This window comes from Sycon ciliatum, chromosome 10, assembly GCF_964019385.1.
Source record: "Sycon ciliatum chromosome 10, ocSycCili1.1, whole genome shotgun sequence".
NCBI classification, from domain to species: domain Eukaryota; kingdom Metazoa; phylum Porifera; class Calcarea; order Leucosolenida; family Sycettidae; genus Sycon; species Sycon ciliatum.
Genome location: NC_088652.1, coordinates 25141899 through 25154943, shown reverse-complemented (window position 1 = coordinate 25154943; position 13045 = coordinate 25141899). Strand labels below are relative to the sequence as shown.

The 13045-nt window shown below is 47.0% G+C and overlaps 1 protein-coding gene across 2 annotated transcripts in view; it reads left to right on the top strand.

Moving 5' to 3' along the window:
- The window catches only part of LOC135826871 (protocadherin Fat 4-like), an 81730-nt gene that overhangs the window by 34057 nt on the left and 34628 nt on the right, over positions 1-13045 (top strand). For both annotated transcript variants that reach the window (XM_065339478.1, XM_065339477.1), the window contains exons 33-46: positions 329-928; positions 1500-1862; positions 2051-2293; positions 2731-2880; positions 3601-3711; positions 4578-4724; positions 4993-5253; positions 5936-6020; positions 6802-6956; positions 7639-7860; positions 9283-9435; positions 9906-10101; positions 10891-11018; positions 11517-11732. In XM_065339478.1, coding sequence (XP_065195550.1) covers positions 329-928; positions 1500-1862; positions 2051-2293; positions 2731-2880; positions 3601-3711; positions 4578-4724; positions 4993-5253; positions 5936-6020; positions 6802-6956; positions 7639-7860; positions 9283-9435; positions 9906-10101; positions 10891-11018; positions 11517-11732 — 3030 coding nt within the window. The remainder of the gene's footprint in view (positions 1-328; positions 929-1499; positions 1863-2050; positions 2294-2730; positions 2881-3600; positions 3712-4577; positions 4725-4992; positions 5254-5935; positions 6021-6801; positions 6957-7638; positions 7861-9282; positions 9436-9905; positions 10102-10890; positions 11019-11516; positions 11733-13045) is intronic.

Genomic DNA, 13045 nt, shown 5'->3' with positions numbered 1-13045 from the left:
TGGTGGTTATGAGGGCACTGAGTCGGGGAGTACAAGGCCCAGGTGATGGGCGTGATGAGAGATACGACAGTGGGCTACTGACTTTGAATTTCTAAAATACCTACAGTTAAACCTGTGTAAGGCGACCGCTCAAGGGACCTTCAAAGTGTGGTCTCTGTTGCCAGATGGTCTCCTGATCCAGGGTCATTTGACTGGAAATAGCATCCCTTGGTCCTGGTTACAGTGGTCTCCTGGGGCAGGTGATCACCTTATCCGAGTGGTCGCCTTGACAGGTGGTTTACTGTATCTGCGCTGCTAACGGTTGAGTCTCTTGTGTTGTTGCCGACAGGTGATGGCTACGGATGCCGATGCTCCTCCTCTCAACAACAAAATTGTCTTTTCGCTGATCGGTGCCAATGCCGGCGACTTTGACATCGATCACACGACCGGCGAGATTACCACACGCAAGCCGTTCAACTACGAGATGCAGAGCGCGTACACGCTGACGGTGCACGCACGCGACTCCGGCACGCCGACCATGAGCAACAATGCCACGGTCGTCGTGACGATTCTCGACGAGAACGACAACGCGCCCGTCTTCGTGCCCAAAGTCTTCCCGGCCAGGTCCTTCCCCGAGGACATCACCACGGGAACGGAGGTCTTCCGCTTCAGCGCCACCGACGCCGATGCACCCGGCACTCCCAACTCTCAGCTGGTGTACTCCATGACAAATAGCGAAGGAAAGTTTAACCTGGTGCCCAGCGCTACAGGGCAATCCATCAACCTAGCTCAAACTCTGGATTACGAGTCTAAGAAGTCGTATCAGCTTCACATCACCGTTTCGGATCAGGGGTCACCACCTAAGTCAAACACCACTGTGCTGGATATTACTGTGACGGATGCTAACGACTTGCCTCCGGTGTTTACTCCGTCTGTCTATACGCCGAATGTAAGTCAACAGTTGGAAGCAGTTGCGCAGTTGTGTGCGTGCGTGCATGCGTGTGCGCGTGCGTGTCTGGGTGTGTGCGTGGTTGTGCGTGTGCGTGTGAGTGTGTGTGTGTGTGTGCGTGTGTGTGTGCGTGTGTGTGTGTGCGTGTGTGTGTGTGTGTGTGTGTGTGTGTGTGTGTGTGTGTGTGTGCATGCGTGCGTGTGTGCGCGCGTGTGCGTTTGTGTGTGTTTGTTGGTTGGTGTACCAAACCTGTGATGACCATTTTCTTGCCAATCAATTATTATCTTGGCACCGTTTGTTGTTGAAAAGCCAGCCTTGGTGACTTGAGAGGGGTTTGAAAAGTGCATGGCAGACAGGAATGCCCTGATCTAGGGAGTACCGATTAGGGGTGTTATACTGTACAGTAGTATAGAGTGCTGCCAGCAGGTATGTGAATGTGGCTCATGGTTCAAATCAGCCCTAGGTTGATTTCGGATTGCCTACCTTTAGCATTGCCTGAGGTCTGGTGATTAAACGTGTTTCACATTTCAGTCATGGTTGTTTGTTTTCTTTGGTTGGTTTTGTTCGGCAGGTGTTCGAAAACAGCTCCGTGCCAGTCCCGATCGTCACGGTAACCGCTATGGACGGAGACATGGGCTCCAACGCCGTAATCACGTACTCATTCAGCGGCGGGGACACGTCGTATTTCAGCATCAACTCGACGTCCGGTGTCATATCCTCGCGAACCGACAAGAAGCTGGACTACGAACTGCCGTCACCAAGAAGCTTTACCCTGACAGTGAAGGCAACGGACAGTGGTGCCACCACTATGTCGGCTACATGCACCGTGCAAATATCCGTCCTGGACATTAACGACAACCAGCCAAACTTCCTCAATGCCCCGTATAGTCCCACGATCGAGGAAGATGCGGGTGTAGGCCGCACTGTTGTTCAGGTAAGCATGCCAGTAGAGTAAAACTTGGGTGCGTCCTGCACCGAATGGAATCCTGTATTGCCCGGACGAATTTCCATGCACCCAAGTGCTGTGGATCGAACATGCATCTTGCTTATGTGTTTCATATTGCTTCGTTTGCACGGTGTGTGTCCCGTTCCTAACTATGTTCTTACTGTCGCTGCCCGTAGGTTGATGCATCCGATGTGGACAGCACAACGCTGACCTACTTGCTAGCCACGCCGAGCAGCTATTTCCTCCTCAACCCCAGCTCGGGTGTGATCACCACCAAGACGACTCTGCCCACGTTCGAGACGGTCAAGACGCACACCGTCAATGTACGGGTTACGGACGGCAAGTGGAACGCCACCACTGCCGTTACGATCACCGTCCTGAACCAGAATACCCACCGGCCAAAGTTTTATCCTCAGTCCGTGAGTTTTAGATGCCATCCTTTTTCCACAAAAATATCCGGATAGGCGAGGGCACTGGATAATCGAACACACATACTGTATGTATGCATTCCATTATGCTGTAAATCAGTAACCAACGTTTTTTTCCGGATGGCGAGGGATCCGGATAAAAGAGGACGGGATAAGCGAGGTCTGACTGTATTCATGTTCCTTAGTTTCCAAGTTCAGCCCCATCCGTATCCTTGGCTGAAAAGTAGGGGGTGATTTGGGGATAGGGGAGCGACCAAGTTGATTTCCTCCGTATCCATAGACGATAGCACACTTTTCGAACATTTCCACAAAGTAAATTTTCGAACTGTCTGCTATGCAGCAGAATGCACAATTAAAATGCTGCAAAAGTAATCCTTATGATACGCTAATCTTGTTTATTGATGTTCCATATGTTTTGTTCTACGCAGGTGTACAGTGTTGATGTCAAGGAGTCAGCAGCGCCTGGTACCAATTTCCTAGAGGTGTTTGCTAACGACACAGACGAGGGCAACAATGGAAAAATCAAGTACAATCTGGCCACTGGACGCGGTGATCTATTCCAGCTGGACGAGACCAATGTGAGGTTATACGGATTTACTTCACAACTTTCTTGTATTGAGGACAATGAGTGGCAAAAGCGGCCATTTGTTCGGTAATGGTACTGAAATGCCATACATGGCAGACTGTTGCAAAAGGTTGAGTCATGAACATGCTAGTGTTTCTGGCATATTGCTTGCCATGCTTCAATCTTGCGGAGGCTCCACTGTAGCCAATTGATCATGTCTTGATCTCCTTCTTCACCACCACAGTCTTACACAGCAATTGTGGTAAATATATATACATAATTATAATTATATCTTGATTATAATTATATCAAGGCTTTCGCCTTGTTGAGCACTCTCAGTAGGCTGCTCTAGTGCTGCTGCATCGCGCAATGCCCGCTACATTTTGTAGTTTGAGCACTCTGGCGCTAGAGGGACGAGCTACCTTAATGTCTGTGGTGCCTCCTTTGCACCATGGCTGGTAGCTCGGCCTATTTAGCTCGTAGCTGTACTGATGAGGCCGTTATGGCCGAAACAGCTTGCTGTCTACAGCATTGGGTAATTATATCTTGATAAGTTTGAGGGAAAGACACAGATGTATATATTATATCTAAATTTTTGCCTTTGGTTGCATTAAATACAAGCTTACAACTGCTCTAAGCCAACCACCCCTTCCACGTAGGGGAGGTATTATTTTACGTCTCTCATCTTGTGATCCAACAAGTTCATTTTGCATTGTTGTCAATGTCACTCCAGGGCAAGCTGGTTCTCCTCAAAGCACTCGATCGTGAAACGCAAGACAAGTACCAGCTGACTGTGACGGCCAACGACGAGTCTCCGAAGATCAAGCTGACTGCAACAGCACAGGTAACGGTTTCCTTAGATGAACTTCTCTTTCGATGCACTTCTCATTCGATACACTTCTCATTCGATGCACTTCTCTTTCGATGCACTTCTCGTTCGATACACCTCTCGTTCGATGCACTCCTCATGCATAACAATCAGTCTAGCCCTGGTTTGACTGAAATTGGCTGCTCCTGCAATGCAACGTTTACACTATAGTGTAGCCTGTAGGTGATTGTGTAATAGGTGTATTTATGCTACTACCTGAACACACTCACTATTCGTATTTCCCGCTCGTTCCCCTTGGCAATGAGAGCCACCCACGTACAGAAGAGCGCATGCTCCAGTGAATGACTAGTCTTGAGTTGTCATTGTCCTGTTCTCCTTCTCATTCTCGTCTACACTCTTGTCGAAATACTTCCATATTCAATACTATAAACCCCTGTGTTCTGGTGTGAGGGGACTTTTTTTTAGCCGGGAGCTAACAATTGGTTCGATCCTAACATACAAGATGAAGTCTTGGAGTGGTACTAAAGAAAAAACAGACCAAAGGTGTTTATGCATTGTTGTCCACAAAGTTGTTGCCAATCTTGACTTTCCTCCTTTCATTTTCCTTCTGTTTCCTTGTTGGTACATAGGTAGGTAGGTAGGTAGATATAATCCTAATAATTTACGGTATATTAATTTGGTGAATTGTATATTTGGTGGTCTCTCTCTCTCTCTCTCTCACACACACACACACACACACATCCACACACACACACACACACACACACACACACACACACACACACACACACACACACACACACACACACACACACACACACACACACACATACACCACGCCCCCCCCCACACACTCTATTTCCTTCTCTGTCTGTTTGCAGATTGATATTCAAGTTCTGGATGTTGATGATCAACACCCAGTGTTCCAGTTCAGTTCCTATTCCGGTGCAGTCCTGGAGAATCAAACTGCTGAGTTATCAGTCGCTACCGTCAAAGCTACGGATAAGGATCTGGGCATTAATGCACAGGTAGGTTCACGAGCAATGTGTGTATGGGTGTGTGTGTGCGTTTGTTTGTGTGTGTGTGTGCATGTGTGTGTGTGTTTGTGTGTGTGTGTGTGTATGTTTGAGCACTGGAGCCCGTGTGACTGTTTCATTACCATTATTCAAACTGTCTTGAGACATACGATAGTGAGACTGTATAGAAATTCATACATCTGTGCTCAGGCCATACATCCGCAAACAGTGTGTTAACATCCGTGTTCTGTGCTACACTTCTCCCCCCCCCCATGCACAGATCTACTACAATATCACCAGTGGTGATGCAGGCTTCTTCCAAATCAAGGACCCCACCAACGGCAAGATCACCACAAGAGGCACGGGCATGCTGGACCGGGAAGCCACGCCCGCCGACCCGGCGTACACACTCACGGTCACAGCAACGGATCTCGGCTCGGCGCATCTGCAGAACACCACGACGGTCACCGTTACCCTGCTCGACATCAACGACAATCCACCCGTCTTCTCGCAGAAATCGTACCCTGTCAGCATCGGAGAGGTGAGCGGACTGCTTGCTTTTCTGTAGCGTACAGTCAACTTTGCTAATAACGACTGCGGATATAACGACAATTCGCGAATAACGACAGAATTTCCATGCCCAGAGCAAAGTTCCATCCAACTGTAATACATACAAAAGACTTCGCGAATAAGGACACTTTTCTGATGCACTGCCAAGTGCTGTTACAGTGCTCCCTCGGAAAATCTGCTGGATTAGGGAGGGTGCTGGATTAACAAATCTGATTTTCCGCTAGAATGTGCATGAAGAGAACATTTTGGCTACTGAAAATTGTGCTGGTTTATCGAGTGTGCTGGATTATAAAGTGCTGGATTAGACAGGGACGAATGTATACGCAAAGTTGAATGTATCTCCCATCGGAGCTATGCACAATCCTTCTGCCGGTTGGTTTCGCTAAGCAAATCCATTTCAGCTGCATACACTGTGATGCCAGACGTGCATAACAGGTCATGAACTGGCTGAAAACAATTTATTTGTTTGCATAAAACCATGTGCCAGAGTAAACATGTACGCAGGGATGGTGCAGGCTCAATTGTAATGCCACCAAATGTATATTAACCTTAATAAGGGTTGAGATTTGAACGCGCTGAAAGTCCGTAGACTTGCAGTGTCGCTGAACCTTGACGATGGCAGGGTATTGCGTTACGTTGTGTCTGCCCTGAAGGATGCTCCTGGAGCGATATCTATCCTGCAAGTATCGTCGACGGACAAGGACATTGGAACAAACGCTTTCAGGACATTCACCATTGGTGAGTTCAGCTTCTGTGTATTTACATGATGGGGTGAGCAGTGTATGCTCAAGTGTTTGGGCCGTTGTTTTGAAGCTTATTGAGGGGTGCTGTGGTTGCTACAGTCCTTTATTGTCACATTGTCCAATGGAGAATAAGAGAGCTGCTTTGTTCGCTACTGTTTATGCCGTCGGCATTATTGTTTTTTCCACTGTCCCTGCAACTTCTGTAGCTGTTGTGTTGGAGCCTTTGTTTATATCGCCCTATACTGTTGGCTATCCACTTCCAATGCTGATGATGTACCATGCTAATGGAGCGAGCAAGATAGCGAGAGTCAAGTTTTCACCCTGCACCGTTGTGCAGCACTATGTTTGCAGGGCTAGTGCTGCACAGCGCTTAGCACGTACTTGACTCATGCGATCCAACTTCACTGACCAGCACGGTGCAGAGGAGGCTGTTAGCCGATATACCAAGCATGGATGTGTCTTCTGTTGTGTCGCGTATAAAAGCCGGCCTTATTCCGGGAGGAGCCGATGTCAGGGCTAAGCTTGCATTCAAACTAGGTATCGCTGTTTAAAACCAGGCTCGGGTGCCAGCAGTGCATCTTGAAAAGTAGGCTTGCATTCAAAATAGGCAAATTTAGAAAAAACTAGTTTCTATACAAGACACTATGGTATCTATTTTTCCGGTAAAACTGCTCAATTCAACCCTTCTGCAACCGATGGAGGGATGATGTGTTAGCATACATTGTCTACCACATGTACTTGATCCGCATCCCACCCTTCCTGTTCTTGTTCTCCAGTGTCTGTATCCCCGCCTAGCCCCGGCCTGTTCAGAATGACAGCCGACGGTGTGTTGGAAACAGGTAGCACTTCCTTCGATCGCGAAAAGGTGCCAGCATACACGCTGAACATTCAGGTCGAGGATGGTACGGCTGCAACGACCCCCAGATACACGGTGAGGACAGGGATTGCAACTAGTATGTAAAGTCTCGTCAAGTGCATCCACAGTTTTTTTTTTATATAAATGAGGCTCTGTGTTGTGTCACTTTCTTTTGTCTTGGTGTTATGACTGTGAACGGTGCGAAGGAAGGTGGTGATGGTGGTGGTGATGGTGGTTGTTGTGGTGTGTAGGCTTGTGTGTTTGGGTGTGTGTGTGTGTGTGCATGTGCATCGATGATGGGTGTATGTGTGTGTGCACTTGAGAGAGACAGACTGTGCGTACATTTGTGCACATGTGTGCGTATGTGTCCATGCATACACGTGTGTGTGTGTGTATGTGCGTGTGTCTCTCTGAATAATGTGTGTGTCTGTGTGTGGAAAGCGGTTGTTTATATTGTGTAGTATTTTCTACATGCATATTGAATATTCGGGTATGGACCAGTACATATAGCTGCTTGGCCCAGAGTGTTTGAAATCTTTTATTCTCACGTAGGCCTGTGATCAACAAGAGAAAAAGAATTACAGGCACTGGGATAGGACAATGAGATGTGAAAGTTTAGCTGCGTGCTGAAATAGTAGCGATGGTAATGAAGAGTTTACCACATAGTGTTTGTGTGTTTGCCTGACTGAGACTAGGTGAGAGTGATATGGAAGCATTTTTTTAAAGTGTAGTGCTTGGGTCTCCCTTTTTTACTCAGGACACGGCAACAGTGCAAGTAACAATACTGGACATCAACGACAATCCGCCCAAGTTTCTTAGTTCGTCATACTCCGACCGCTTGGAGGAAAGCAATGCAAGCCGCAATGCAGTGATCACGACCGTGTCCGCTAATGATCCCGACGAAGGCTTGAACGGCACGGTTGCTTACGCGATCACGGCTGGCAACACTCTTGGTAACTTCACCATCAATCCCATCACGGTGAGTAAGATAGTGGGAAACAGTAAATGATACGCGCTCAATGCGAGGGCTTTATCCTAAGCGGGGCAAATATAGCAAAAAATAACTGTTTTAAAAAAAAATCTCATTCTCGCATAGGGTGACAACAATCACGTTTTTGTCTTTTGCCATAGCAGTTAACCCTTTACCGTTTGTACGTACAAATTTCGACCGCTCGCGGTCGATGACTTCTATGCGCACAGCGCTGGACTGGTTCACCGCAGAGAGCTGGGATTTTCCCTACTGGTAGCCAAGATGTACGCGCAGAGGGTGCCGACAATTTTTTTGTGTGATGCAATATAAAAAATCGCGAAAATCGCGACTTGAAAAATGCGCTTGGGGAAAAGTGCGTACCCTGCGACTTTTGGTATTGCCTGCAGATTATTTCGACTTTGCTTGAGCTGGCCTCACGACTGTCTGCCCTGCTGTGCAAGCCATGGACGCGGAGCAAGCTCTTTCGCTTCTGGAGACCCTTCCTGACGACTCTGTCGCTGCCTCATCCAGCGAATATGAGTTTGTCGAGCCAGACAATCCTGTTGAAAATATTTATTCTGACAACGACCGCGACGATGACATGGCGAGTGAAAGCAGCGCCAGTAAGAGTGCCATGGATGTCACAGACGACGACAGTGTCGCTGAGATGAGTGCCACTAATGGTGGAAGGGGACGTGGCAGAGAGAGAGGATTCGGCCTTGGAATAGGCCGTCGTCACGGTAGAGGTCGTGTTGTACAGGTACTATGTATAGCCAGCGGTGCAACCTGCACTAGTCGATATTTGCAATACTTGGGACAATGCTGACACCGCTGTGACTGGTAACACTCCTGCATTCCACCCAGAGAACGAACCTGGTATCCACTTACCTGAGGGAGCCAGTCCAGTGCAAGGATCTGATTTATTGCATATTGCAACAGTTTGCCCGATCGGCAATAAATCCAAATAATTATTAGTGCTAAATAGTGAAATCGGTGTTCGTTTTCTGGACTTGAAAGTTGTTGCATCGCATTCCTGAGGGTTTTTACTTTCAGAATCACCCCATTTTGTACATAATAAAAGTGAAAAATAAAAAAGTTACGGCATGAACAGTGACGGTCGGTTTTTGCTGTACAAATACCTAAAACGGTAAAGGGTTAAGGTAGCTAATTCTGGCACTCGTACGGGGACCGTTAGAATACCAAGCTTGGTCTGTGGACAGTTATAGACTTTACACTTGAAGAGCTGAGATACAAAACCCAACAGGTTCCAAATTTGAGAATATCTAATATTCAGCTCAGTATTGTCATAAAATCTAGGGGCACCAGCAGGCCAAATTTTAAATCCCGATTCTGCCTAGAACGGTTTGAAAACTGGAACCCAAATTTGGATTGAGATACCAAAAAAGGATCTCTCTTTCGGCTTCTCTGCAGGGTCTGATCACAGTCATGGGCACACTGGACCGTGAAGCAGCCGGACTCACACTGAACAGCGACGGTACGGGTGTGATGACCCTGACGGTGACCGCCTACGACCGGAACAACACCAAGGGAACAGACCCGCTCGTTATGACCGCTACCACCACGGTAAGTAAGGCAGAGAGGTATTATGATGTTTTGGGCTGATGAAAGGTGAAGAGAGTTGGTACAGTCAACTTTGTTAATAACGACTGCGGATATAACAACAATCCGCGAATATAACGACAGAATTCCCATGCCCAGAGCAAAGTCCCATCCAACTGTAATACATATAGTGAGACTTCGGGTATAACGACACTTTGAGAAGATGGACACTTTTCTGATGCCCCACCTAGTGTCGTTATGCGCGAAGTTGACTGTATGTGTTCCAAGGGGTTATGTGATACAATGTTCCTACAGTACTGGTGCTGGCGAAGGTTTTAGGAAGAAAGCATCACCTCCATTCAGAACATTGTAACAACTCCAATAATTATTATGTTTAGTATCCTTTCCATTGTTTCCAATGCACTCTGGGTTAAAATGGAGTCCTTTTTATACTAGCTAACCAATGGCTTGTCCACCAACGTTTTGCACTCTAGGTTACCGTGACGATCACCGACGCCAACGACAACCAGCCCTCGTTTGGCGCCAGTTCCCCGAGTGCCAAACTGCCCGAGAGTACAGCGGTCACCAGCACCGTGACGACCGTCAGCGCTAGCGATCGTGACGTGGGGCTCAACGCTCAGATCCGCTACTCTATCTCCAGTGTACTTAGGCCAAGCTCCAGTACAACTGGTGAGCGCATCCATAGTGATGTCATACTAACATGCATGATGAAACGTGTCAAATCTTCAAATACGTTACACCCAACCGCTTTGTAGGCTATCCAGACTACGGCCAAAGTCACGTCTGAACGTGAACTTCCATGGTGATTCAGTCATGTTTCAATTGACAAGTGTACGAAGTCGATCCAACACGTCTGAGTAGTAGAATCGTGGTCACAGTTGTCTGTAGTTTAAATACCCCCTTTGAAATTTCCGATATTTGTGATCTAGAGAGAATAGTCTGAAGGGAACAATTGGCAGCCACCACTAGATCTCGAGTCAGGAACTTTTAGTATAGACCAACGATGCTCCATTACTTAAGCTAACGGTTTAGCCCTCATTTTAAAGAGAGTGAGCGAGAGAGATTGGGTCCGATCAAAATAATTGCATTGTATCACCGAAAAGTTCCAAGCTGTCCAATGGAGTGCTGCATGGTCAAGGGCAGAGCTGCTTTGAACCAGAAGAGGGGGAGGAACGTTTTTGTGAATCGTATACAGAAAAAAACCTGTAACTAAAGACCACCATGACTGGCGACCAGCCTGATACTACAGACTACTTCACCAGGCACGGCCGGTTTTACATTCGTACATGGTGGTGCGGTCCAAACCTCTAACTAAGGACCACCTGTCACTAAAGACCGCATTCTCTGGCCCCAAGGGGTGGTCGTTAGTCATAGATTTTACTGTAGCGTGTTTGGTAGGATCACGGCTCAATTCCGATCACTCTGTATGAATTTATCCTTTCTCTCTTGAATGCTAAGATGATTTCGCTGTCAACGCCGTAACGGGTGTGATCACGGTGGCATCGCGACTCAATGCCGAAATGGATTCCTGGTACACGCTCACAATCAAAGCTACCGACCGGGATGGACTGGGCCTCTCCTCAACGGTAGGCCAGCCAATTATACTTGAGTCAACGATCTAAGAAAAGTGTGCTTGGAACATGTCATTGTGCAAAGCAGTTTGCTGACACTAACTAAATAATATGTGCTTCCATTGTTGGGCTCATTACACAAATGATGTAGAAGTACAACAATTAGCAACATGTCTGGTATCTATGGAAACCGGACGGCTACTAATACTACTACTACTACTACGGTCCAATGGCTCAAATGGGGTGTAACTGCAAATACGTGTACATGCATTTGCTAGCCAGTGGTTTTTTTTCCTGTGAAATTGGTCACTTCACAAAGGAGAGAGGAGGTGGATAGGCACATGTACTTATTCACTCCCTTTGGTACATACCGCTATGCCTAAACTGTACGCTGAACCGGATATGTTTACTCAAATTTGGAGTGTTTCATTACTGGACATGTCGTACTCGTAGCTGCTTTCAACTTCATTTCTCTTGACCGCCCCCCCCCCCCCCCACTCTCTCTCTCTCCAGACAAGTGTGGACATCACGGTCACCGACATCAATGAAATAGCTCCGGCTTTCGTAGCTCAAACGTACACGGGTACAGTTCTGGAGAACTCGCCGGTCGCTACTGGTACAAACGTCACCGTAATGGCTGTGGACACTGACTTGCTGCCGGCCAACAAGAACATAACGTACTCCATCACCGCCGGGAATACGCTGAGCAGCTTCCGCATCGACGACAAGGTGAGTGCTTTCAGCCGGAATATGCCTGATGTGAAACCCATTGCATGGTGATGTATCTCTTAAACTGTCACCAGCAAATCCTATATATAGGAGGGTGGGCACATAGTATAAAAAAAAAAGAAAGAAAAAAAAAGAAAAAGGATTTGACGGTTTAAGAGATACAGTGCAATACACTATGCCCTACATGTCTGTGATGCCATAATGTGCAATGTACCGGAAGCCGAGGAGGTGATGAGTTAAGTGACCCTGCACTATGCCATACATGGATACGAGTACAGTGGTGTTGTCTTTCATGACGGTCCTGATGAAGACCTCTGGCCGAAAATTTATTGAGACATTAGTACTTTGCAGCGAATAGACCACTTGATTGGAGGATGGTGTGTGCAGGGTTCTTTCCTGACCATATACAACAATGTAGCAGCACACACTGCTTCGGGTCCAGGGAGAATGAACCCCGTACACAATGTCATAGAGATGTAATCTATACATTTTATGGGTAAAACGGGGTGTTTTCAAGAGACTTTTGGGGTAGTTTGGTTGATTTGCTGATTTAAGAAACAAAAACAAAATAGAGGTGTACAAGCTCGTAAAATCCGTTTCATCCTACCGGATTGAAGACACTTGGTGCACACTTCACCATTGCTTACCTGGTCTACAGAACCATCCGCTAAAACACACAACTCCGATGTCTATATTATTCTCGACATGCACCTGGTCTGGCCTGTTCTTTTAACCCTTTCAGCCCTGACCGGAAAATCACCTCCCACTGGGCCAAAAATGGCAATTTTTGAAAATGCATATTCTGGTCCTAAATTGATTGGAGATGTTGGGCATAGACATATGCACTGTGAATCCAAAAACAATTTGTAGGATTTCATTGTACGAGACTCATAACACCATATTTAGATATGCGACTTTTGGCGATTTTTCCTCAAAATTCATTCAATTTAGGCAATTGACGACAAAGATCAGACAAGCAATGGCAAGCAGTGCTATAACTGGTCAGTGTTGACTTCAGAATGGAGAAATGTCATATAACAAGCTTGATATGATCCTGGTGTTCTACGGCAACCTAGACTAGAGTACAGCAACTCGTTTTATACGGCGCTTGAATCATATGCGACTGCGCGATCCAGAATGGGTCTTTCTTTTTTCTTGGGCGCCTCGTAAAGCTTGAATCCTCCAGCAGCCCTACCTACTTCATGACAAAACCATGTGATGGACAGTGAGGATGCCGAGTAACTGGAGTAGCAACCACAGCAACTGCATCGGCTATAATAGCAGCCGGTGCAGTGGCAGCGGTTGGCTCACTG